This window comes from Scatophagus argus, chromosome 2, assembly GCF_020382885.2.
Source record: "Scatophagus argus isolate fScaArg1 chromosome 2, fScaArg1.pri, whole genome shotgun sequence".
Taxonomy (NCBI): Eukaryota; Metazoa; Chordata; class Actinopteri; family Scatophagidae; genus Scatophagus; species Scatophagus argus.
Genome location: NC_058494.1, coordinates 11,606,691 through 11,630,621, shown reverse-complemented (window position 1 = coordinate 11,630,621; position 23,931 = coordinate 11,606,691). Strand labels below are relative to the sequence as shown.

Sequence of the window (23,931 nt, the reverse complement as noted above, 5' to 3'; positions counted from 1 at the left end):
TAGCCCAGAGGTGTTTGCATTCAAGGCACCACAGTCATGTGAGCTTGTTATTTGCATTAGACCTGCTTTCCGTATTACACCTTTTTGTTTGCAACATTGACAGAGGATGTGGTTGATTTCAGCAGTGCACTGTGAGGCAGCCTCCTCAAAGCTGCGCTCCCGTTACCTCTGTCAGCTAATGCAATTTCTCTAAACCACAGAGTAACTGTTGGAGCTCTTGCTGCTTTAGTATTTGTTGCATGCTGGCGTGACAGTGAAGTATGAAGCCCTTGCAGTAGTTGCTTCTCTGTGCTGGATATAAACCTGCTGTCAGAGCACGAGGAGAGACTGGAGACTGAGAAAAAAAAAAATGAGAAAGAGACTCAGATCTTGTAAGGAAGAGAAAGGTTCAGTTATGTAAGTGGCAGTAATGCTGTTGTGATATCTTGGAGCATTTCCAGCTCTGCGGAGCGCACCTCCCCACACGTTCACACACACCCACCCACACAGACCCACTCAGTGGCAGGCTGTGGAGAGTAATGTCCTGTCTGACTGCAAGCTGTAAGAACCACAGTAAGCTTTTTCTCTGGCCAGCTGAAGGAACAGAGGAAGTGCTGTCCGAACGGGCCACTGTAATTTAACTGTGATGGCATGTTTTAGATTTCTTTCCACAATCTCTTCACCTCCTCTTTTCTGGGTTCTTTCTTTTCATTACCAAATTTAACCACAGAGGACATTAAATTTTTATCTTCTTCTCATTAGTCATGTCTGGCTATTATTTTCTTGTATTCCACGGGTTTTTCTTGTTTCCACTGTAATGTGTTCTGCTTTATGAGCTGTCTTGTCCCATATTCTCCACATTGTTCTCGGCCAACCTTTTCTTTATAACGTCCAGGAGTTGTGCTCATGCTTTGAAGTTATTTTAACTCAGCTTGCACTCGTGCTGCCTGTTTTTCGCTGTTCACCACGTCTGTTCCAGGTCAGGAGTGTGTCTCTCTGCTCCTTTAATCTTTCCACCCATTTCTTAATCTCTTCTTTTTTAAATCCTCATGTGCTTGTGCAGTTCAGAGTGGCGCCCAATAAATAAGGATGGATGTTCTTGTACCACACTTTGTCAGTCTGGTAGACCTTAACACAATCTGCTCTGTGTTCATATGCTCACTCAAGTGCAAACTTAAATTACGTGGTTGACTTTACTATCCAGGAAACTTGTCTGGTGCCACCACCTTGTGACGTTTCTGTGCCTTTGTGACTTTCAAACCTGAAATGATCATGCCAGCTGCCATTTACATTGTGTATGTCTGTAGAAATATCATATATATGTCCAAGTGCCCCTGGGCACAACACCAGAACCTCCCGATGGACAAGCCAACGCCTTGTATGGCAGCGCTGTTGCCATCTTTGAGCGTGTGTGTGTGTGTATATATGTGTATGTGAACGGGTGACTGAGAAACAAAGTGCCTTGTCTGTTAAGCTATAAAGGCGCTATTTTTATCATATTGCATATGCGCAAATGTATGTACATACTAGTTACCACACACATTTTTGACAAAAGTTGTACTGCATGAATACATAAGTCAAAACTCCAGGAAATTACTGTGTCTGGCCAAGAAATAGTCCTACACATAATTACCCGTGATACTGCAATGTTTGCACACCTTGTTTTTTGTATAGTTAAATAAACAAGATATATTGTTTAAAGTAAAGAGTTTTAAAGGCGATAGTAGGTAAGTTGTTTCCCCTCTTTAAAGTCTAACTGCTGGCTGTAGTTTCATGTTCACAGTACAGACATAACATGGTTACTGATCTTCTTATATGGCAATGCAAGAAAGCCATTTAGTGTTTTTCCCAATATGCCATTCCTTCAGCTGTGACGTAGCACGAGGAAAAAGAAGCAATTTGGCTCTCTTCATTCTTTGCATTTTTAGCCTTGTTAATTCTGCACATGTAGATTTTTGGCCTGAAGTGACAAAATGTGTTCTGTAAGTTGAGGCTTATTTAAGATTGTTGCCTCAAGTCTACAAGATCAAATTGATTTAGCATCTTATCAGTGCATCCCACCAGTGATACAGTGTGACTGTTTAATTTCATCAAGGTGTCAAGTGCTGTTGAAAAATGTGTGTTAAATAATAACAATTTATTTTGTTGAATGTGTGTGCTCTGTTGTCTGAGTGTGATGTTAAGTGACACCTGAATGCTGTTTGCTCTTATTTCAGTTTAAAGGTAGATTATCTTGAATTTCTCTTGGAGAGGTTTTTTTTTTTTTTTTTTTTGCAACAATTGTCTTTCTTTTTTATAACACCTGCAGTGTAACATTATAATTAGGCTGGTAAAATTTCACTTCTCAAAATGTGATTTTCATTCGTTTTGAATTAGAGTTGAGTCGTCATGTGGAGATATTATTGATGAGAATGAAACCTATGATTAGAACAGTCATTTTTTCACCTTCTGTACCTGGAATAATATGTTGTGAATTAATTTTTAATAAAATGAATCCGGTTCTCATTTTGTGAGGTCTCCTCTATAACTTCACAAGAACCTGAACCTCAGCAGGCTTATACTCTTTTTAATCTGTGCAGTTCATCGCTTAACGCACCTGTACTGCAGTGTTTACATGCTCGCTGATCATGGTTGTGACATGAATCAGGCTCTCTGCTACCACACCCAGTAATCTCATATGATTATTTATAGCCTCTGCAATGCTAGACCCCATGGGAGAAAGGAGAGGTTTAAACCATTTTGTTAACACTGTGTGTTCGCTTTCTATGTGGAGGGGTGTAATCTGTTAATCTGCATCATTGTGTGAGGGTTTCTTTCTGTGCATTTGAGTCTGCTGCTGTTCTGGCTTGGTTTCAAAGAAATACAAAGAACAATAGACTAAAAATCATGCTTTTCGCCTGACTAGCACTTTTCTTTGTGTAGTTCGTTGGTCCAGACTGCCGTGTAGAGCAGTCAGATGTTGGTCTGTGCTGTTGTCTGGCTCACCATCCTCATGGGTGGGAATGCCTTGTCTCTTAGGGTTGTGGGATGGTTGCACACACTGGGCAAAATTGAGTGTATACAAGCAGACACAAAGAGAAACACACCCCTCTACACTCCTGAGGAATCCTTATACATAGTGCACTCTGGAGAATGGCACTGTCAATTGAGTGCTTCAAGGAGTTGAAGAGAGTAGAAATTTGGCTGCAGTGTTACAGATTCACGCGAGGAGTTTTCCCCATGTAATAAAGCTCCTTTTATATCTACTTCCTATTTTAAACAGTGCTACTGTTAAAATTACCAGCCCAAACCCACCAGCTATACTTTCACGCCTCTGAGTTATTCTGTGTCCTGGCCTCAGCTGACGGAAATGAAGTGTTTGCAGGCACTCTGGGGGCGTTGGAAGTAACGAAATCCCAGTATACTGCCAATAAAAAAAAACATTTTTCTCTAAGATGGAGCCACTGTGTTTTCTATTTATTAGCCTGTTCTGTCAGCAAGTATAATTTATACCCTGGAGCAATATCAGGAACTGCAGGGACATTATCAGAGATCGATGTATTTGGCTCCATCTGGAGCTATAACTCAGCTGGAAAAGGTCTACCGTGTACGCCAGTGCTGCCTGTGAAGATGGAGAGATGATGCAAGGAAGGACAGGCGCCTCAATGCTCACTCCTGACTTCACATCTCAGGGTTCCCCTGTGTTACTCAAATCTGTGCCATTAAATCAATAATGGGATTCATTTCCATTAGGATGCAGCCTCAGGCAATGAGTGCTGTATGCGTATTTTTTAGAGGCACACTGTCCATCATTCAGGTACTTAAAATTAAGAGTTGCAGCAATAAATCCACACATACTGCTAGGAGCCTTAGTGACCTTAGTGCTTTGCTCATACTGCAGTTGCTCCTTTCATGAAGGCAGTTCTATTTGCACAGTAGGTGTGACAGTCTAATGTAACTGTAAAACTTTGAGTTTTTCCCAGTAAAATATTTTATTTTTCTTATTGTCTTCCCCTTCACACTGAGGACTCCTTCTCTTTATGGACGTACAAGCATATATACACACACATACTTATACACGTAATCCTTATTTTTTGCTGTCTACTAGTTGTGAATTGTTTCATTGTTATTTTCCGAGCAGAGAAATACCATAGCTCTGACCCTAGCGTTGCATTTTCTTTGAAGACTCCAGTAGACCTCCCTCTTCTGCACAATAGATCAATTAGCACATGCAACCTTTCTCTGAAAGAGTCGTCCCCCTAATTTGAACCTCTTCTTGTCAAATGTACTGTAATTGGGGAGCTGTGAGAGTTGATGAGGTGCTTTTAGACTGTCTGCCCCTGAGTTCTTATTGTCTGACTTCACAATTGTAGGTTGTGGGTCCAATTTCAGCCTCAAGACACTGTCTAGAGGCTGACGTGTTTTGTGTTTTTCAAATCAGCCCTTTTTCGTCTTTTACAGATTCTAAAATTACAAAAGGCATCAAATTTATCTTTTTTGTCTGCACTCTTATCATCACACTCTCATTTTTCTCTGTCCTTTCTCTTCCCCCATGTTAAACCTTGTCATTTGTCCAAACGGTTTCTGTCTGTACTTACAGCACAGCAGCCCTGATCCCCTGATAAACTTTGAGAAACTTGAAAACTGGCCACTGCTAAACCTGTTCCTAATTGCACAAAGAAGACACAAGCTGACTAATTAGATGGGCTGGTCAATGAGAATAGTAGGCATCCTGCTGCTTATATGCTTATACCACCCCCGCATTTTATCAACAGCAGCTCAGCACCAAAAGTGAACATGGTACATCAGAAGACTGTGATTTTTAAATTAAAACTGACTACTAACAAGAAATTCAAAAAGTAGTAAAGCCCATTCCAGCATTTTTACCTGGCACACAAATACATAAACTCGTCCAGGGTATTGGAAAAGGGAATGCAATGTAGTGTTATAATGATACAGGAAATTGTTTTAAATATAGGATAAAATATGTTTAGCGTACAATATGTAATAATGAAACTTTTCTGTAAGAATTTAATGGAGATTTTAATTGAAGACTTACCTAGTGCCTTTAGCCTCATAAACATAATACACACAACATAGTAAAATGAAATCACAGTCAGTACCTCCTGAAAATAATCCAAAATAAGTTTAACAATTGTTTCCTTTCCCTCTACTACAGCAGTTGAGAAAATATTAGCAGCAGGGTACTTGTGGTATTGATGCCTTAGTTTTGACCTTTGTGGTTAAATCCTTTTGTGGTTTAGAAACTGAATTTTATAGTTCCACTTTCAGCGCATAACACCGTCGTTCTCTGCCACATAGATGTGTCCTCTCGATACAGAGACGTCTCTTTGTGTCACTGTGTGGAGGTGTCACCCATTATGGAAGGTTTTAAATGTCATTGCACCTTGGTGAATTATTGAAAGGGATAAAAATTGATTCCTCTAACATCAAGCCACGGGAAATATTTGTCAATGGACGACTAAAATAGAAATAGAGTGACACACTGCCTTCACATCTGTGTTTTGTGTTCCTTTTGTGCAAAATGTCAAATTCTTCTAAGGAATTGACAGAAGCATCTTCCAGGACCTGGTTTGAGAGATGTTACACAGTCAGCCATGACTATCCACCCAAAGTCAGTCCTGCCCATTACGGTAAACTTTATGTTTGACATTGAGTAAGCTGTAAGCAAGGATTCCTGTTGTATAGAGGATTTGTGTAATAAATGTTATACATGCCGAGCCACATAATAGAGGGTAGTTATTTGCTTGTATATCTTTACTGTTAGTTGTAGCTTTTCTAAAATTTGAAATCTTTACATAGAAGCTGCTAAGTTATTCATCATTTTTACATGCTCCAAGCTATATTTTCCTCAACAAATTACAGTGGAGTTGGCTTTTACTTAACAAACCGCTTGTTTTACTGCAAAGAAGGATGCCAGTTCTTGCCTCCCTGGGGTTTGTTTTCCTTGCCCTGCAGAGAGCTAACTGGCTCTGCTTTGGATTAGTCCTGCCTTTTTCGAAAATCCCATTAAGACTCTACCCTATCAGTTACTTCAGATCTCAGCCAGGGTAAGCTAGCTTTCAAGTTAGCTGATTACAGACTGGTTACAGTATGCGCTTCAGTAAATATGTTTTGATTTAGTCATTAACAACCTGTTAACTCCAGTGTAATTACTGTAACAATTAAATGTTGGTACAGCAAAGTTACAGTTTTAAATTCATGCAGAACATCATTTGTCACTCATTTGTATATGTTTTGTTTTCATTTTAATTGGCTGAAATGTTTGTTTGATGAATCCTCAGTGCAGTGTTTGCACAGTGTTTACTAAGTCTGTGCTAATTCATAGCTATTATTCCACAGCAATTTCCCTTGAGAACCACAACAAGGTAGAAAATTGAGACCTCTATGGTAAAACATACAGGGATTAAATTTTATGCAAGTCAGATGCAAGCTTGTATGAAGTCTCTGCATATCACTATGCTCTATAAAAAGAGAATAATGGTTGTGCGATGTGTTTTGTCTGCTAAAGAAGCTTCATGAGCAAAGTAAACACCATTTACAGCACAGTGATGAGAGTGTTGTGTCAAACTTAATATCTTCGCTGCCTGACTTCAGTTGTAACACGGGCCTTTGCACATTTTTAGCTGCTATACAAATTAGACAATGTTAGTATGCAGGATATGACAGTGTTACATCATCTACATCTCACAATGCAGTCGACTGTTTCTCTCAGACAATGGATGGAAGTCACTGATGAGCAGTGCAGTAGACTATTTCTGTCAAACTAAGATCGTATTTACAAACAATAGTGTTATTTTATTTAAAACAAGGCAGTATTCCCAGGCTATTCAAATATCAAACGATCATTAACCGTGGACAAAACAAAAAAGATCTGTATGCTTGGCAAATGTAAGACCCAGTGTGTCTGCTGTGGAAAAGCAGTCCAAATTAAAGCCAGCTGTGTCTTCCCTCGCGCTTGCCTGGAGGTTGAAACAGGAAGTTGGGCCCAGCCCTTTGAGCCTGCTGGGAGGAGGGCTTCAGGGATGGTATGAGATTCTCCTCTGGAGAAACACCACGCAGCATGCATTTAAAAAGACATTCTTTCATCTGCTGTAGGCCTTTAGTTAGGTGGAGAAATATGAGTCATTTGAACTCTTTCAACACAGTGGAAGGCAACAAGGCTCTGTCTGCTGCAGCTCTCACTCGGAGGAAAATAAGTTTAAAAGTGAAGGATTTGCTTTTCCAGGCTGGCCTTGAGCTGGCTGGTCTTGTTGCATTAACAGCAATAAAAGATTGGTGAGTGTGTATGTGAGTGAGGTCATTGCTAAGAGGGACATATCGTCATGGTTCATGTGGTACAATATAGTGCTCAGGATGAAAATGAAGTCACCCTCTTATAAAGTGAGTTAGCAGTTTCCTTGACATGCAGTAAGTTATCTTATGAGTGTGAGTGAATGAAAGAAGAATACTTATTATAATCTCCGGGCACTTAATCTCTTGAGGTCAAATGTAAATAATGAAGAGGTGGTGTGGTTTAGCTATAATGTCTATTTTTTTATTTATTTATTTATTTTTTTTTTGTAGAAGAGAACACATGTGTATAGTTTCACCATATACTTTGTCACTCCCATTGAAGAGGTAATGTTTGTGTGGATAACCTGGTGTCTGATGATATTGAAAATGCATTTTAAGTAGGGATGTACATCATAATTATCAAGATAATCCGATAAAGGCTTTAGAATGAACGTTCCTGCTGACAAGATGACCTTTTAATTATATCGACTAAGTAGTTTTCTTAATTTGCTCAGTCAGTGTGTACATTTTGAAAAGCATTTTGTGATGTGGGCTGTCACGATAAGAGTAGGCTCGATAATGAGTTAATTCTGTTACTGGGGAGAGTTGATGTTCTCTGCAATTCGATAAAAAAATAATGCACATGTATCGGCATTGGTGATTGGCAGCCTGAAAGTCTACACTATCTTAACCAAATCACACAGCTGGTCAGTACCGTCTCTCGCCACGTCCCTTCAGGCTCTTCTTAGCAGTTCAACACAACAGTGCAGATATAAGCTGGAGCACAAACATATCATCCTTGAGGCTGACTATGAAACACACAGAAACAGCAGAGTTTAAAAATACCACTTTTACAGTCCCATTCCATCAGGGCTTACCAATTGCATACTTGTTTCCGTGAAGCTGCCGTGGCTCACCATTGTCTCTCTTTGTCCAACCTGACAGATAGTCATGACAGGTGAGGTGCTGTGACCGCTTGAGAATGCTGTGCTGTCGCAGCCATCCCTGAAATGTTGGATAAGCTGGAGCTTACCCCCAGAATGACCCTTCATGCAAACTCCCTGATCTCACCTGGCAAGCATTTGTGACTTCTCTGAATTTTTGATCTTCTTGAAATTGGCCAAAAAAATACACATTTTCAGTGGAAATACAAAACAGGTCTTTAGTTTGAGCTGGTGAATATTGTTGATCTGTAGCACGTACAAATCATTGTCTCAAAAGTCTACAAACATCTGTTAGCCTGAGAGAAGCTGCTGTAATTACATAACCAAATAAGCCAGAGTGCTAATTGCCATTACATTTTAACTACAGTTCTCAGATTACATGTTCTCTACAAAGACTGCCGCTTATTTTTTGCTCGTAAGTTATTTCATCTTGTCAAAGGATGTTCCTAATATAGTCTCAGCGAATTATTAATTAATATCCTCGATGTTCCAGCCAACATTTGTACTTTTTTGGAGCGCACAACAGTTTTCAATTCATTCTATTTTATCTCTGCATGACTGAGTTGTGGCAGTACACAGTGTCCATGGGGAGGTTCACTGTACACAATGTCCACAGCCACAGAAGCCGAAGTGGTTGAGGAGACGCAGTGTGAGAGCTGACACAAAGCCAGGTCAGGTTAATCCGCTGATGTGCTTGACTGGAAGTGTTGAGGCGTTGAAGAAGAAAACCACCTCTTTCATCCACAGTCTTCCACACAGGCTAACCAGAGATTTCCTCATGGTAGAACAAATGTCCACACCCAGTGGGCCTGTGTCCTTTTCATCAGTACCTTGAACCTGTTCACAGTACAGATCTGTGTTGACTGCTAAGCAGGAGTTTCCAGCAGTCCCGCTGGTCTTCATGGTCCACAAGAGTTTATATTCTGATTTGAAATCATCCCGAGTGACTTTGGCTTCAGCTCGTTACATGGAAATGTGTGCATTGTTTTGTTTTAAATGTCACAACCGAGGCATCTGTTGACTGCTATGACCTTACTTGATGAAAGTAAGAATCAATTTGTCCATTCTTGTATTGATCGTAGATACTATCAGTCTCAGTCTCATGAGTAGAAGGTGAGTCAAGTACTTAAAGTGATTGCTCATCGTTGCATCTATCAATGCTCAGGCTTGTTTGACCTGTCTTTCTCTGTGTTTAGATATATATGTAACACTTGACCAAGCATCACACACAAACAGAGCCAGAACTGAAAAAATATCAGTGATCGTAGTTCACCTGGACCTGCAAATGGGGTTGTAGTAACACCTGAGCTTTTTACATTTGATGCCAGAGAGGCCATAGAGGCTTTAACACTGAACATTCACTTTATTCCTTCAGCAAAATCTAACACTTCATTCTAGTCCCCTTTTAGTCCTGCGGCTCATTTGTTCACTCAGAGGCCACAGGAGTTACGTGCATCTCAAACTTCTGCCATGGTTTAATTCAGCGTTTCAAACTTGTAATTGTGTCCTAGAGGAAAACTAATTTACACAAGCACACTTGCAAGCTGTGTACATTTGCACACATGGCTGTTGTACTGGTGTCATCCAAGAAGAGCTTCATTATCTGTTGATTTTCTTCTTGGAGAAGTAGATGTTTATTCATTTATTTTAAATCCCAAAGCACCCCAGCTCTTCAAAAAAAAAAGGTCAGCCATATGTGAAAAGGCTTTCTTTACTTAAGAGGAGTCAATTTATTAATTCAGTCAATTCATTTATCAATGCCCACTTAGCAGAGATCAGCAGCATCTTGTGGCGAATCCTGAATCTGTTTCAAACTTATAACACAAACACACACAAATCTACCTCATTGAGTCACAATCCATCCAGTATGCAAACCCAGATCACTTAGTTCAGTTAGCGCCACAAGAAAAGAATAAAAGGAATTTAATACTGTTTTTAGAACTATTCATTTATAAACTATATTTTTGAAACTGTTTTGCACACTTTTTGCTTTTTGCACTCTATTCTGTTCTTGTGAGCTGCCACGACAAGTGAATTTCCCTGCTGTGGGATCAATAAAGTTCATCTTATCTTAATGATCTGCCCAGTAATAACGTGTATAATAGTAATAAGGCCCATTCACCTCATAGCAGCTGCTTACATCCGTTGTACCTCTGACTCTCTGCCATACTGTTTCTGTCCTACCTGTCACACACAAGTCTGCCATTATGGTTGAGGCTAGTTGTTATATGTTTCCAAGGGCTCCACTTGAGTGCCCATTGTGTAATTTGTACAAGCAGTAATCCACATTCTTTTGTTACATGCTACTTGACTGCAAGTGGCCATTATTGTGTGCAGTGTACAAGACTCTGTCTCACGATCTGCCAATTACCAGTAAAGAAATACGCCTTTGCATTTTCTTTATGGACATCGCTTACACAATCAGTGATTTGTGTTTCTTCAACTGTGCATTGATTAAAGCTTTCATATCCTCATATTCTTTGCTCTGCTCAGGAGTTTTTGATAACAGATGGAACCTTATTGCCATCTTTAATACAGAACCTGAGCAGCGTAATTGCTCTCTAACAGCAGTGGGCTTTGATCAGGTTTCCATAAGACAGTGTCCAATGGGTCGATGCCCAGTGGAGACATTTATTCAGGATCTCAAGAACTGTGCAAGGATTTATGTTATGAACTTGATTTTAATTGGATCCTGTTTATAAATACTGACAAACCACAGGGGAATTTGATGTATGTGGAGACTAAGTCAGTCATGTAAACAAGCATTACTTTAGACCTCGGTCTTCTGAGCAACTAGCAATGTATGTACAGAAAAACTTCTCACATGCTCTATAACTCAATTCGTTCAAGGTTTAAGCCCACAATCTACGTCAGTGATTACATATACAGTGTTTCTACAGATACAGCTGAAAGGGACCCGAGTTACTTTTGTGTCTGTCGCAAAACAACTTTTCCCTCTTAGACCTTGGTTACATAAATGTCTATCTGGAAATTGCATAGTGCAGTTATTGGAAAGGGGATCAGCCTCAGCCCCTTATAGCAGAGGCATTTAAGTGTGTGCCAGAATTCTCATATAACTGTTTGATGGGAATATTGAATATTTAATAAGTGGATGAGATATTTGTAATGGTGTCTAAAGACTAAGCTGGACCTGGGTGTCTGCACTTTACATGGGACTGAGCTCAGTTTTGCTGAATGATTGTGCTATTACTGAATGCAGTTTCTGTCCCATTTCATTGAATAGTTAAGTAAGAGCCAGAATGTGATTGGACATTGTGATAAACTCTCCCAGGACATTTCCAAACATGTCCACAAGACTGAATTACTTGTAAAGATGGATTCTTTTAATAATATCTCTGCCAAATATGGTTAGTATTTCTGTGAATCCACTTTTTTTACCTGTGCATTTTCAGGATCAATTATATGTAATGAAGGAGAGGAAGAAAATCACAGATAATGCTAACTGTAAACCATCTGCCTCATGACTTCTGTTAATAATGACTGGATCATTACTCAGCTAAATGGACTGATTCTGTATATATTTTGCTTGTGTGTTTGCAAAGTTGGTCTCCTAGTCAGTGCAAGTTCAGCCGCTTTGGGCTTTTAGTTTATTTTCTCTGTCTCTGGGAAAGATAGCTCAGAAATGACCAGTTTTTTTAGTGCTATTAAAGCATTGTTTACAGTGTGTAGTGCTTTTTTTTTTTAGCACCTTTTAAAAACCAGGTTTCCAAAGTGCTTAGCAATCATTAAAAACAAAATAGCCGAATTGTACACTGAATAGAATACAGTAAACAAAATATAAATAGACAAATGGTTAAGGTTTAAGATTAAAAAAAAAATGAAAAATAAAAATAAAATAATATTTGTTAAAAGCCAGTCTATAAAAGTGTGTTTTGGCAAGTGATTTAAAAGAAGTCAGTCACCTTGTAAGCCTTATCTCTGTATGTCCCTGTATATGAGTAAAGTATGTTTATTCATGCACAAGTTGTTAATACAAATGCTTGAATAAATCTAAATAAATAAATGTGGCTTGGCCATGTGATCGTTACTGACCCTACAAGCTTGCTGATTGCTTCATTAAGCACAACAGATTGAGAGATACAAAGAAAAGGACTTACTGAGTGTTTGCATCTACCAGTCGTGTCCCCCACATTCAGGCACAATGAGGCTGCATTTAAAGAGGCCTTTAAAAAGAGATGGGACTTATTGTTGTTGTGTTGTGTCGCCCAGCCAAGTCATAGACACTTGAGTGTGGTTTGAATTGAAATCCATTCAAGATGTGTGCTCACAGGAAGACCTTTAGGCAGTAGCTGATGGACACATATACTGTTTTCAGTCAGCTTTTATTCTATATTACTCTAAGCTCTAATTGTTTCATTGTGTGATTGTATGTAACCTTTAGCTGATGTGTATCACAGTGTGTTTCCCAACAATAGTATTCAGTCCTACTTGTGTCATTGTTGACATATTTACAGTTTGACAGGCTTGCAAACAATGAGAGAAGAGAAAGAACCAGTTTAAGGGTAACCTACCTGCATAACCTGAAGTGTAAGTTGTGAGTGTACAACTAGTCAGTATGTAATTACACATCATGTTGAGAAACCAACGTCATAATCAGACCTGAAAATGCATATTAAATTAGAATGTATGTATTTGAATTAAAAGGGTCCGTGGTTCACCTCAGTTCAGCACTGATTGTTTTTGTGATTGTTATTATTGGATTATTATCACTGTTTATGTTTGCTGTGATAACTAATAGCTGAATAAAGCAGAGGATTTCAAGATAAAATTGTCTCATTGTTGCTCTTCTGGAGTATTCAAGATATTTTGTCAGGCTTCGCTTTCTTGTGAATCTTAAAAATATCTCACCATAATTCAAAAAATCTTTAGATTATCCGTGATCGCAAGAATAAACCCAAAGAAATGATAAATATAGGTGCACTCTTGTTCTGTCTGCTATAATCTTGACAGTAAAATTATAATGTAACAGAACTGCCAGGTAGCCTAATATACTAATTTTTGTATTTAATGCAAACTCTTTGTGTATAAGTTTTATTGATTTATGCAGTGATCACTCTTATTTACTACTGAAGAGACTTGAAGAGGGAGTTTTATCAGTGTCCACAACAGGCAAATACACGTGGAAAAGCTGTGTTGATGGTGAGGCACAGAGGTGGCTGCTAGCGGTGTTGATTTTTAACATCATTTTCTCATCATCACCTTAGATGCTGCTGAAGTCATCCACCACTGCTCGGTTGCTTTTCGGGGATTTTGATCTTACTCATGATGTCTAAATATCATTTGATTTAATTCTGTTAGGCTGCCTTTTGTCTTCAGTGTTTCAGTGATAACATTTGCTTGTGGTCTTGCATGTGTTAGTGGAATTTAGTGTTACACAGATGTCTCAGTTTGAAAGTATGTTGATACTGGCTTACAGTCACTTTGATTCACTGAAATAGTTGCACAATAATAGCACAATACTGCTTTTTGTGCAATACATCTACTTCTGTAGACAGTAATGTAATCTTGCAATTTTCTCCATCAACCCATGACATGATTTATGCTGCTGCACACTAAGAAGATTTTAAGAAAGTGCTGACAGAAACACTGAAACTGGAATTTTTTTAAAAAGAATAAAAATATATATAAAAGAATAAAAAATATCTGTGTCCAAATTGGCCTATATTTAGCAGTAATTTTTCTTAGATTCCAATCTATAACCTTGACAAACCAGTGGCCCTGTATTCTCATTATGTTCATGTAAACACTCTCCCTTCCTGTGGGAGTGCACCAGTGCACAAGTTGAACTTCAGGATTTGATGATGAAGCGCTCAAAAATGACAAAAACTGGCATGCCTAATTGTGTCAACTAGTGATCTGAACGGCACCAGTGGGCTGCAGGGCCTTTGATGTTTAAATCTATAAATCTTATCCCGCAGCAAGTCTTTTGTTTTAGTGGGGTACCTTGGAAATAATTTTGAATTATGTAATCTCCTCTTTCTCATTTCCTGCCTTTATTCAAGGAAAAAAAAATCTTCAGGAAATTGCTCCAATGAACTTTTGACCTGGAAAAAATTTGGAAGAACTTGATTTGCAAGTGTAGGAGTCCAACTGGGTAAGAGCTATGGAATCTTTTGGGAAGAAAAGTGATTTCACTGGAAGGTAATAAGTAGTGATTTGGAAACCGTCATTACGCTCTCACTTGCTGTATAATTGATCCTGTCCAGAGATTAAGTAAATTATTAGCTCAGAGGCAGCAAACATTTCCAGTTACCCTAACAAACCTGTTGGAAATATCACAGTTCAGCTGCTTTGCTTTCTCAGAACTGACCAAGTTGTTGTTGACAGAGTTAACCTCACATCCCAGAGACCCTGTTTTAATACAACAGCTCTCAATAGCAACAGCCACTGACCCAGCTCAGAAACTTTCCCGATGACACAGATAAATATACTTGATTAACAGACTAATCAACATACACTCACTACTGTTCAAATATAGAGTCCATTATTCCCTGACAGTAATGCAGTTACTCTGAAGCCAGCTTGATGCTCATTTCTCCTACTGGAGCTGCTCCACTAAGATGGCGTCAGAGGTGATGTATGCGTTGAACCTCAGTGTGGCCTCGGAACAAGACCGCTGGGACATCCAAACACAGGCAGCTCAGCTTTAATGAGAGCTGCAGATGGCAATGAGTTTCGACCTCCTTCTTTATCTCCCTCCACCTCTGTAGCTCACATTTATACCTTTCTCAGCCTTTCTTCTTTCTTTGTCTCTCAGACATTCCTAACCAGCAATTCCATAAATATTTAGACAAAAGACTTTCATGCAAAATAGTTGTCCTAGCCAGAAAATAATGATTTATGTGTTTGGGTTGACCAGTTTAACTTGAGTAGCAGGTTTGGGTGAAGAGGAATGTGTCGCCCCTTTCGCTGTCTGGCAGGCTGTACTGCCTGGACTGGATGTTCAATGAGAACTGATTACTGTTAATGGTCATTGACAGCTAGTCAGACAAGAAAACAGCCATCCTATATAGAAAATCAAACTTCAACACAAACAAGACAAAGGTTTGGTATAATCAGTGCCGTATGTAACATCCTGTGTAAACCTGCATGCCTTTGTTCTTCAGAGCGTTGGTGTTAATCAGAGATACTCTCCACTCCTATCAGCTGCTTACTGTAGGGTGAAAGGTGGAGGTAGTGAATCAGTGAGATGCATGGCCTGTCTGGTTTGCATTTTGGCAGTGGGTGAGTTATGTGTCATGTTGGTTATTGACCACACTGACCGATATCTCCTAGGAGGCATGAGGTGGTAGTCAGGATTGAGTTGTGGTGGTGTAATATGTCTACGCATGGGGGTTGTATTGATTTGCCATTGTTACATGTAAATACCATGTTAGCAACCTTAACTCTTTCTTTATTGTTTAGCATTGTGCATGTATAGATTAAAAATTATCATATTGTCTGGATTCTTGCAGTCAAAACTCTGCAATATATGTACTTTTTTTTTTTTCAAATTACTCGTGGCTAGAGAAGCTGTTGTGTGACCACAGTGCTGAGTCCTATACTTGTGAAATCTGGGTTGAGAAAGTGGATTATCTCAAGGACAACTACTAAAACTATGATGTATTAGGTTCCACTTGCAGCTTCTGTGGGAAAATTTACAACTGTAGCCATGGTTAGATGAAGATCATTCATACTCCAAAGAAAAACATAGATAATTGTAGAACTGTCGTGAGCCAAAAGCTTTTTAAAAAGCATTGCATATTTACATACATACATTTCTTGCAGACTGACTGACCCAAGTCTGTGACATGGTGTCCACCACATAAGCAGCCTTCTACTAATAAAAATGATGCAGTATAAGGGACATGTTCACGTGTTGTGATATAATTTCTAATACTTTGAATTTAAATGCTTTATAGTAAATATATTGCAATACATTTTTATATGTTTTATCATATTGCTTCTAGCAGGGCTTGACAATGCCAGTTCCCTGCTAAACACTGATGTTTCTTAAATATTGATTTCTTATTGGCCTGCTCTATCAAAAAAAACCAAAAAAACGATACAATGCAAAATACTAACAGCACATTTCTTTCTGTGTAGCAATGTAGTTGCAAACAATCAAGCAGAACCATATCTTATGTGTAAAGAAGAATAGAAACATTGATACAAATATTGCTCCTGTGCCAGTGAAAAATATACAAATATGAATGAATATAAATGTTTCAGCATTATTCACCAATAGTTTAGGCATGGTGACCAGTAACTCAGTATGTAATGTTATATACATTATAAAATATGCATAAACTTTCATGCATATGCAGACATATAAGCAGAATTTAATGTGTGGCCCAGATTCATTGCGTGTTGTGTTTTTTCCTATAAACCTGATTTATGAGCCACACTTCAGGAAGTTCTGTTGCCTTCAGTAATATGTGTCTTTATTCATGATTTCAGGGGAAGCAGCTCTGTGGCAGGACAGATGGTGCATGGAGTTTTGACTCATGCCAAAACAACAGTGATCAGAAGTCACAAATAATAACGGTCCTCACATTAACAGCAGAGCTGTCACCACTCAGTTTGTGTTTGTGTGTCGAAATCATAATTTTGACTTTAAGACTGAAAGAGGATGCGTAAACAGGCATTTAGCTGGTAGCACAAGTATACCAGTAGTCTAAATAAATACATAGATAGACAGATACTTTATTGATCCTGAGGGAAATTCAATTCAGTGGGTGGTCCAGATGATAACAGTGAAAAATAGTCTTAGATGGTGTTTCATTTTGGACTTTCTTTGGTCTTTGTTACTGTGTTTCTTTCTGCGTTGCCTCTCTATTAATGTCAAATTGGGGGATTGATGTGACAATGGATTGGATTTTCTCCTGATAAAGTCTGGATTTCTGTGAGCTGCATTTTTTCCTTTTTCTGTTCAGGCAGTGTTCAACAAAACTCGTCTAAAGTGTGCAGTTATTTCTGTTTGGTTTGAGCTGTTTGACAGGTATGCAGTGGAAAGACGCGAGCGGATCTGTAGGTGGATGCCTGTGCAGCAGTGAGACACACTTCACATTTGCTCCAGTGCTGAAACAGTAGTGAAGATGTAAAACTGAAAATCAGGCAAAAGGTCTGAAAATGCATCACATCAGTGACGCTAATGGAGTCTTCTTGGGGTTACTCAGTGGTTAGTGAAGACTATTGAACACCGCCAATTCGGATGCTTTCATCTCATGCTGCAGATCTCGGCCTTGAAAACATTAAGTCAGAAGAAGAAAAGGGAGGGGTGCTCTTGTGTGTCTTGTCAGTCGAAAGGAAGGAGAGGGCAGAATTAACACGAGAGCCGAGAACCATTTATGGTGATGTGGACATGCAAAGACAAAACAGTGAGCATGTGCAGTTGCAATATCAGTACATTTCTACAGTTGGTTATACCAACCCGCTCATGCAGTTACCCCCTCGCCCTGTCTCGTCTCGGCATCAGACGGGTTTTGAGAGGCAGTAACAGGCGCCTTCCTCCACTTTGGGTTGGCTGCTTGCTCGGCTGCAGACTGCAGTGCACTCAGCGACCTGGCTCTCAGACCGTGATGGGAGTGACACTGTGTGCTCTGACAGTGTGCAAACTTGGACACACGTTCACACACGTCCGCATTTGAGGGTGCTTCATGTGCATGCAAAAACCTGAGTGTGCGTGTGAGCGTGTATGTGTGTGTGTGGTGTCTGCTTCAGCTCCTGTCATGTCAGTGAGGAGGTGGCACTGTACTGTGCAATAAGAGCAGTCAGCCTGCAGGCAGGACTGGCCATCTGGACACATGGTAAAGAGCCTAGCCCAGACATCAGTGGTTTTTCAGTCGCTCTCAGTGTTATCAGATCTCGGTCTCTTTCTGCTGTCTGTCCACATATCAGTCAACAATGATACACTGTATTTTTACTCCTCATTTTTGTTTTCTCCATCTGTCTCTATATTTCTTTCTCTCTCTCTCTGAATCTCTCTCCCTAAACACTCTCTTTTCATCTCTTTTCCTCCCCTGCAGTTTGCTGTTTTGTGGTCCACAAGAGGTGCCATGAATTTGTCACGTTCTCCTGCCCAGGGGCAGATAAGGGGCCGGACACAGACGTAAGTAACCAAAGCCCAGCCGTTGCCTCTCACATGTTTGTCGGTGAAAAGGTGTCTTTCTTCTCATTGTACAGAAGAACATACAAAATGTCACCAGTATATCCCTCTTTTCTAAACACACTCCCTGACAGCTCTAGCGCTCCCATGTACCCACATTGTATTCTGAACACTGTAGCTTCAATTTGCAAGCATCTGGAGCTGCAAAGTTCACATTACATCAACTTCAACAATGTGTAGATGGTTGAAATTATAAAATCAGTCTTCCTCATTGTGTTGTTGATAACCTGCTAATTGATTGTTAACCCTCTGAAGTCATGTATAATTGTCAGTTGTTGACTATTTTTGATTCTAATTTTATATTTCAACTTAGAATTTTTTTTATCTTGCCATTTTGGAATCATTTTTCATCAGCACAACCTCACAAGTGCGATTTACTGTTGTTTTTTTCATTTTGACATACTGTACTGACACACTGGACCTAAAATCACACAAAACTCTAAAATCCGACTGGGGAAAATGCGCTGAAATGCGCTGAATGAAGTGCGCTCAATGCGCTGGTGTTTACTGCGTCTTCTTGAATAAAATGCGCGCACCAAACGTGATGGCAATGGTCATGAAAAAAACAGTGCGTATATTTTTTATCATAACTTGGGTTTTACTTGACATATTAACAAAATTTAAAAACTGGTATATAGTTTGAAGTGCCCACTTTCGACACAAAAAAAACTGGGATTCAGCGAGGCTGCGTCTTGCAGCTACGTCGTCTTAAAGTGGTCTTGTGATAAGGACGCGCCGGCGCGTCTGTCGACTCCTGAGGGTTAATACAGGCACACCATATTTGTGTCAGAACATCTCAAGAGAAGAGCTCTTATCTTTCACCCTGCTAGTGTGTATTCAAAGAAGCACATTCAGATATTAAATTCAGCGAACTCATGATTGAATCACAGCAGCAGCAGGTGGCTAATTCAGTTCGTTCAGTGTTAATGCTCCAGTCAAGTCAGTGGGTGCCACCTTCAAAAGACGTGATTTAAATATTCCCCTTTAGTGTTAGTCATTCTTTTCAACCCCTTAAAAAGAATTAACTTTACAATATTCTTTCCCTGTAATAATAGTAACAATATCAGTTTTTTTCCTTCAAACTAAACACATTAAAAAATGGTTGTGACTTCACAGCATACTGACAGTGACCTTCATCCTCAGAAGAGTTATGGAGTTCATCATATAACTCTGAATGAATAATAATCCCAATTCATCTAGTAGGACTAAGTTCACACAAAAGCCGACTGGCAGAATACTGTGCCATTAGGGATGACCTGCTCTGGCCCAGAGACAGATGGGAAGTGTAGGAGTGGTGGCCAAAACCAACACACCTGCATCTGTCTTGGCTAAACCACATAGTGCTAGCAGCTGGTTGTTTGCAGCTGCCTGAATTAATGAAAATACTAAAAAGAAAACAAGATTCTGGCTAGAGTTTTAACAGTAGTCCAAGTCTGCTGAGCACACTGTGGTAATGCTTATTTTGAATAAGCTTATCTTTTTAATATTATTTACTACTGATATTACTTAGTTATCATTTATTACTAATTTAATCAGCATATTGAACTAAAAATGGGGGTTTGGCAGCAGTGCAGTTTTCTAATACAAACATTAAATGCATTATAAAGGACCATCATAATCATTTGAGATGCTAATAAATATCAGCTTTCTGCCTGCTGGCATGCCTGCTTGCCTGCCGGACATGCATAGCCTCTCAGCGTTGCGGCAGTGCAGCCCAGCCTCTGTAACTGGAGATATGTCAGTGTGTCATGCAAGATCATAAACCCAGACTCTTTAAATAGAGCACGCCACGGATGACACGGAAGCCGTAAAGGCAGAAAATAGTCTGAGCCAGGAGGTGGTGGTGGGATGTTCTTGATTCAAGCGGGCACTGAGGTTCAGAGTAGTGAAGGGACATCAAGTTCATCGTTAACAGGACAGTTGACTTTTGATGACCTCTGACATCTGTGACACATCTTAGTTAAGGAATCCACTAGAGGCTGAATGCCAAATATCAATTCTTTTCTTTCATTACTTTTTATAAGTACATGTAGCAAAACTTTTTTAGCCTTTTACTTTTACTTATCCTTACAACAATAGTTGTGATATAATGATATAATGTGTTACATACTCTGTGTGCCTAACAGAGGAGGAACTCGAAATCCAACCCGGCCAGAGCAGAATTCACTTAGAGCACCAGGGGGTTAAATTATTCTCAGCCTTTTGTTCATGCAGAGACTCTTTATTACTTTTATAACCCTACAATTCATGCCACCAAAAAAATCTTTTGTCTTTTAAATCTATTCTCCATATCAAACTATTTGATACTCCTTTTTAATATACATTTCTGTGTACTTAGCAGTACTGTTGCCAAGGGCAACCACACATATTACATGGCTTGCTGCCTCCTGGGCGTGCAATCCAGGAAGGCAATAACTCCCATGGCCAACAAATATCCTCAAGATCTGCAGTATCCAGGCTACCTGCAATTTATGACTCATGTCTGTGTTTTATAACTCCCCTGTTGGATTAAACAGAGACATCAGATCATTTCAGTAGCAATCCCATCCTGAGCAACTAGCTTTGTTTAGATGGGACAAAATTACTATAACATTCTTGTTAAAAGCAGCAGCCTCAGTGTGTTGTTTCAAGAACAGCTTACGTCTGCAGAGACGCACGTATTCATACGTGAGAATCACTAGTTTTGCCACAGAGTGCATTCAGTGGGGGCAGTTTGAGATTCGAACTTGTTGTTGAAAATTGTACAAAGTGGTAAAAAAAGAAGAACTGTATTATTACAACAAGTTATGTTAAGTTAGCTTTTGATTTATGAGGAACGTGTGAACACATTGTCATGTTTAATTTGGTAGCCTGCTGTATGCTTCCACACACCGCAATGCTGCATTTTCAATGCAAAACCAAACAAAGAAATGATTTAGAATAATACTGTTACATTACTGAACAATCTGTGTAAATGAAATTTCATGTGAAATCATGTCAGTTTAACTATGTTACCAGTGTAATCAAAATTTGCTCTGGACGTGATGATTTGTAGTAATCAGTGATAATATCATTTGTAAGCACATTTCACATCAGCACCGGTTAGCCTGATTAAAGCACTTAATTTAACAAAACATTTTCATTTGACTACTGGGTGTAACATTACCAGCGGGTCGAGTAAGTTCAGTGCTTTACAGGACAAGACCATCAATAATGCAAGATGTTCCCGTTTCACTACAGGGGCTCAGCAGATGAAACTGAGAGGTTTATGTGCTATCGTTAGCTTGGGCGTGTGGCTGCTGCATCATTGATGTCCACTTAACCAGTGCAGCACATATGACCTGCGGCAATCTGCAAGTCTTTTTGCACAGATTTCCCCTCTGTATACACACACACACACACTCATATATACAGACAATCACCCCAAGCCCCTCTGGGCTGTTGAATGCATGGATAGCTGTCACAGAGTAACAGAGTTAAGCAGTAGCACAATGCCCTTTCTGTCTCCTCTGCTTGGGAGCACAGAACTGATCGGACGGAGACATTGCAGCCTGGCAAAGCTCAGAAATGCAGAAAATACTCCACTGCCATTTTGAATGGGGATATACTGTATGTAAGGATTTTTCTCACAGCATCCTCCAGTAAATCGAAATGAGTTGGTTAAAGGTTTACAGTCAGCAGTTGATCTGGGAGAACTTTGATTTGATATGTGATATTAATCAGTAACACCATAGGCAGGAGCAATCTAATATTTAAAACTGCAAATCACACAGGAGGAGACAGTTTTGGCAGACTCCAGTAGCTCTGGGAAAAATAGGTGTTCTGGGATGAGGCTTGGGACGCACACCATCTCATTACAAGGACCTTGTTTGGGAATTGAAAACAAGATTAAACTGGAGTGGAGCTAAATTACATCATCAGTGCCACAGGCCTATTGGGTTGTCACAGGCAATGGAGCTTTTCATCTGTATTTTTTGTCCGTTTCCTTCTGGCGAGGGTGTTGGCCTGCTCTGGTCCAGAAGGAACACTTTTTCATGGCGTTAAATATACAGCCAGCCACTGGTGAAGTGAGTCATTGTGTAGTCCACTTAAATACCTTTTGAGTGTAAGTTTGTCACTGACATTAGTCTGCATTAGTTTGAATCACTATATCACTACATTTTGCTTTGTCAGTGACAAGTTGTGTCAAGTTAAATCGCTTTGCCAAACAGCTCCAATCAGTTATTAAACTATATAGCAATATTAGTTAAAGGGTTTCATATATGATGTTGGTGTGTTTATTTGTTACTGTTTGAAGAGACATAAAGAAATTGTTTAAGATTTATTGCTTTCTTAGTCTTTTTTTTGTCTTTCTCTTTTTTGTAGAAATATCCTAGATGTTTGTCCATGTTTGACCTGAAATAAAGCAGTACCTGTGCACACAACCTTTTACAAACCGTGCTGCAGACTGTTGAAACTTCTGAAATATCTATATGATTGTTTTTCTCAGAAATTCCTGACGATTATGCACTCAACTTATTTTTCTAAATATATAACACAATAATTATTCTTGTTATTTTTAGAGTACAGAAATTCATCCATATATTTTGTGATTGTCTCTCTTACAGACTAGCAGTATTCATATGTCTATATGTGCTTGAATGTAAATCTGGCTGCTTGTGCTTGTGTGATGTAATGACCCATGTATCAGTGTCTGCATAAGTTAGCCTCCCACCCTTTACCGTGTCGAATCCCGACACATGCTTTTTGCACACGCCCCTGTGTAAGCCTTGGCATAAACACTGCTTCCAAGGAAACATGGTTACAAAGAAACTTGATATGGCCTATTTGTGCTTAGTGCACTGCTTTTATTTAGGTGTGTGTGAGTGGTGACATGTCTTGTAGAGCTCTGTCGGGATACGCTGAGTAAAATGAAATCTCACACATGCCTGCAAACACACGAGACATGCACATAAAGTCACACTGTGAGAAGTGCCAGACAGGATTATCTCTGCGGCTGGAAGCTAGACCTGCAGCCTGCAGAACGTGAACATGAGAGGAGACACATAACAGCTTCTCATGTCCTTCTACAGGGACTAAGAGAACTGATATAGTGTGTCTAATGTAGTTTGTCCTCTTTCACCAAGCTGTATCCAGTGTCGTAGATGAGCCACCTCGTGTATGATGGGTTTGGAAATGTTCCTGAGATGTCACCTCTGCTCATCTGACATCTGCAGTAACACCAGTTGCTCAGAAAGCATGGTCGATAAGAAATTTAGAAAGACAGCAAAATCCTTCAAGTTACCATTACTGTCAACCATTACAATCTGCTGATAGTTTAGGATAGTGGAGAAATGGTAGGAGAGGAGAGATTTCTAGATAATATAGCAGTTAGGCCAACATGAAGTATTATGTAAGTATCAAGTCCTGTGCAGGATTTAATCTCGATATGTGTGTTGCAATACACTGCTGCAGCCTTCCTTGTTTCTCATGATTACTGTAGATGCACTGAACCTACTACTGATAACGATTTGTTTTGGCTAGGGGTTTCTTCTCTTATTAGCACAAATTACTATGATAAATGGTTTGTGTTTTCAGCCAAAAAGA

At 39.5% G+C, this 23,931-nt stretch overlaps 1 protein-coding gene across 1 annotated transcript in view; it reads left to right on the top strand.

Moving 5' to 3' along the window:
• The window catches only part of prkcaa (protein kinase C, alpha, a), a 133,467-nt gene that overhangs the window by 32,272 nt on the left and 77,264 nt on the right, over nucleotides 1-23,931 (top strand). The window contains exon 3 of the mRNA XM_046409037.1: nucleotides 18,227-18,309. Within this exon, the coding sequence (XP_046264993.1) occupies nucleotides 18,227-18,309 (83 nt within the window). The remainder of the gene's footprint in view (nucleotides 1-18,226; nucleotides 18,310-23,931) is intronic.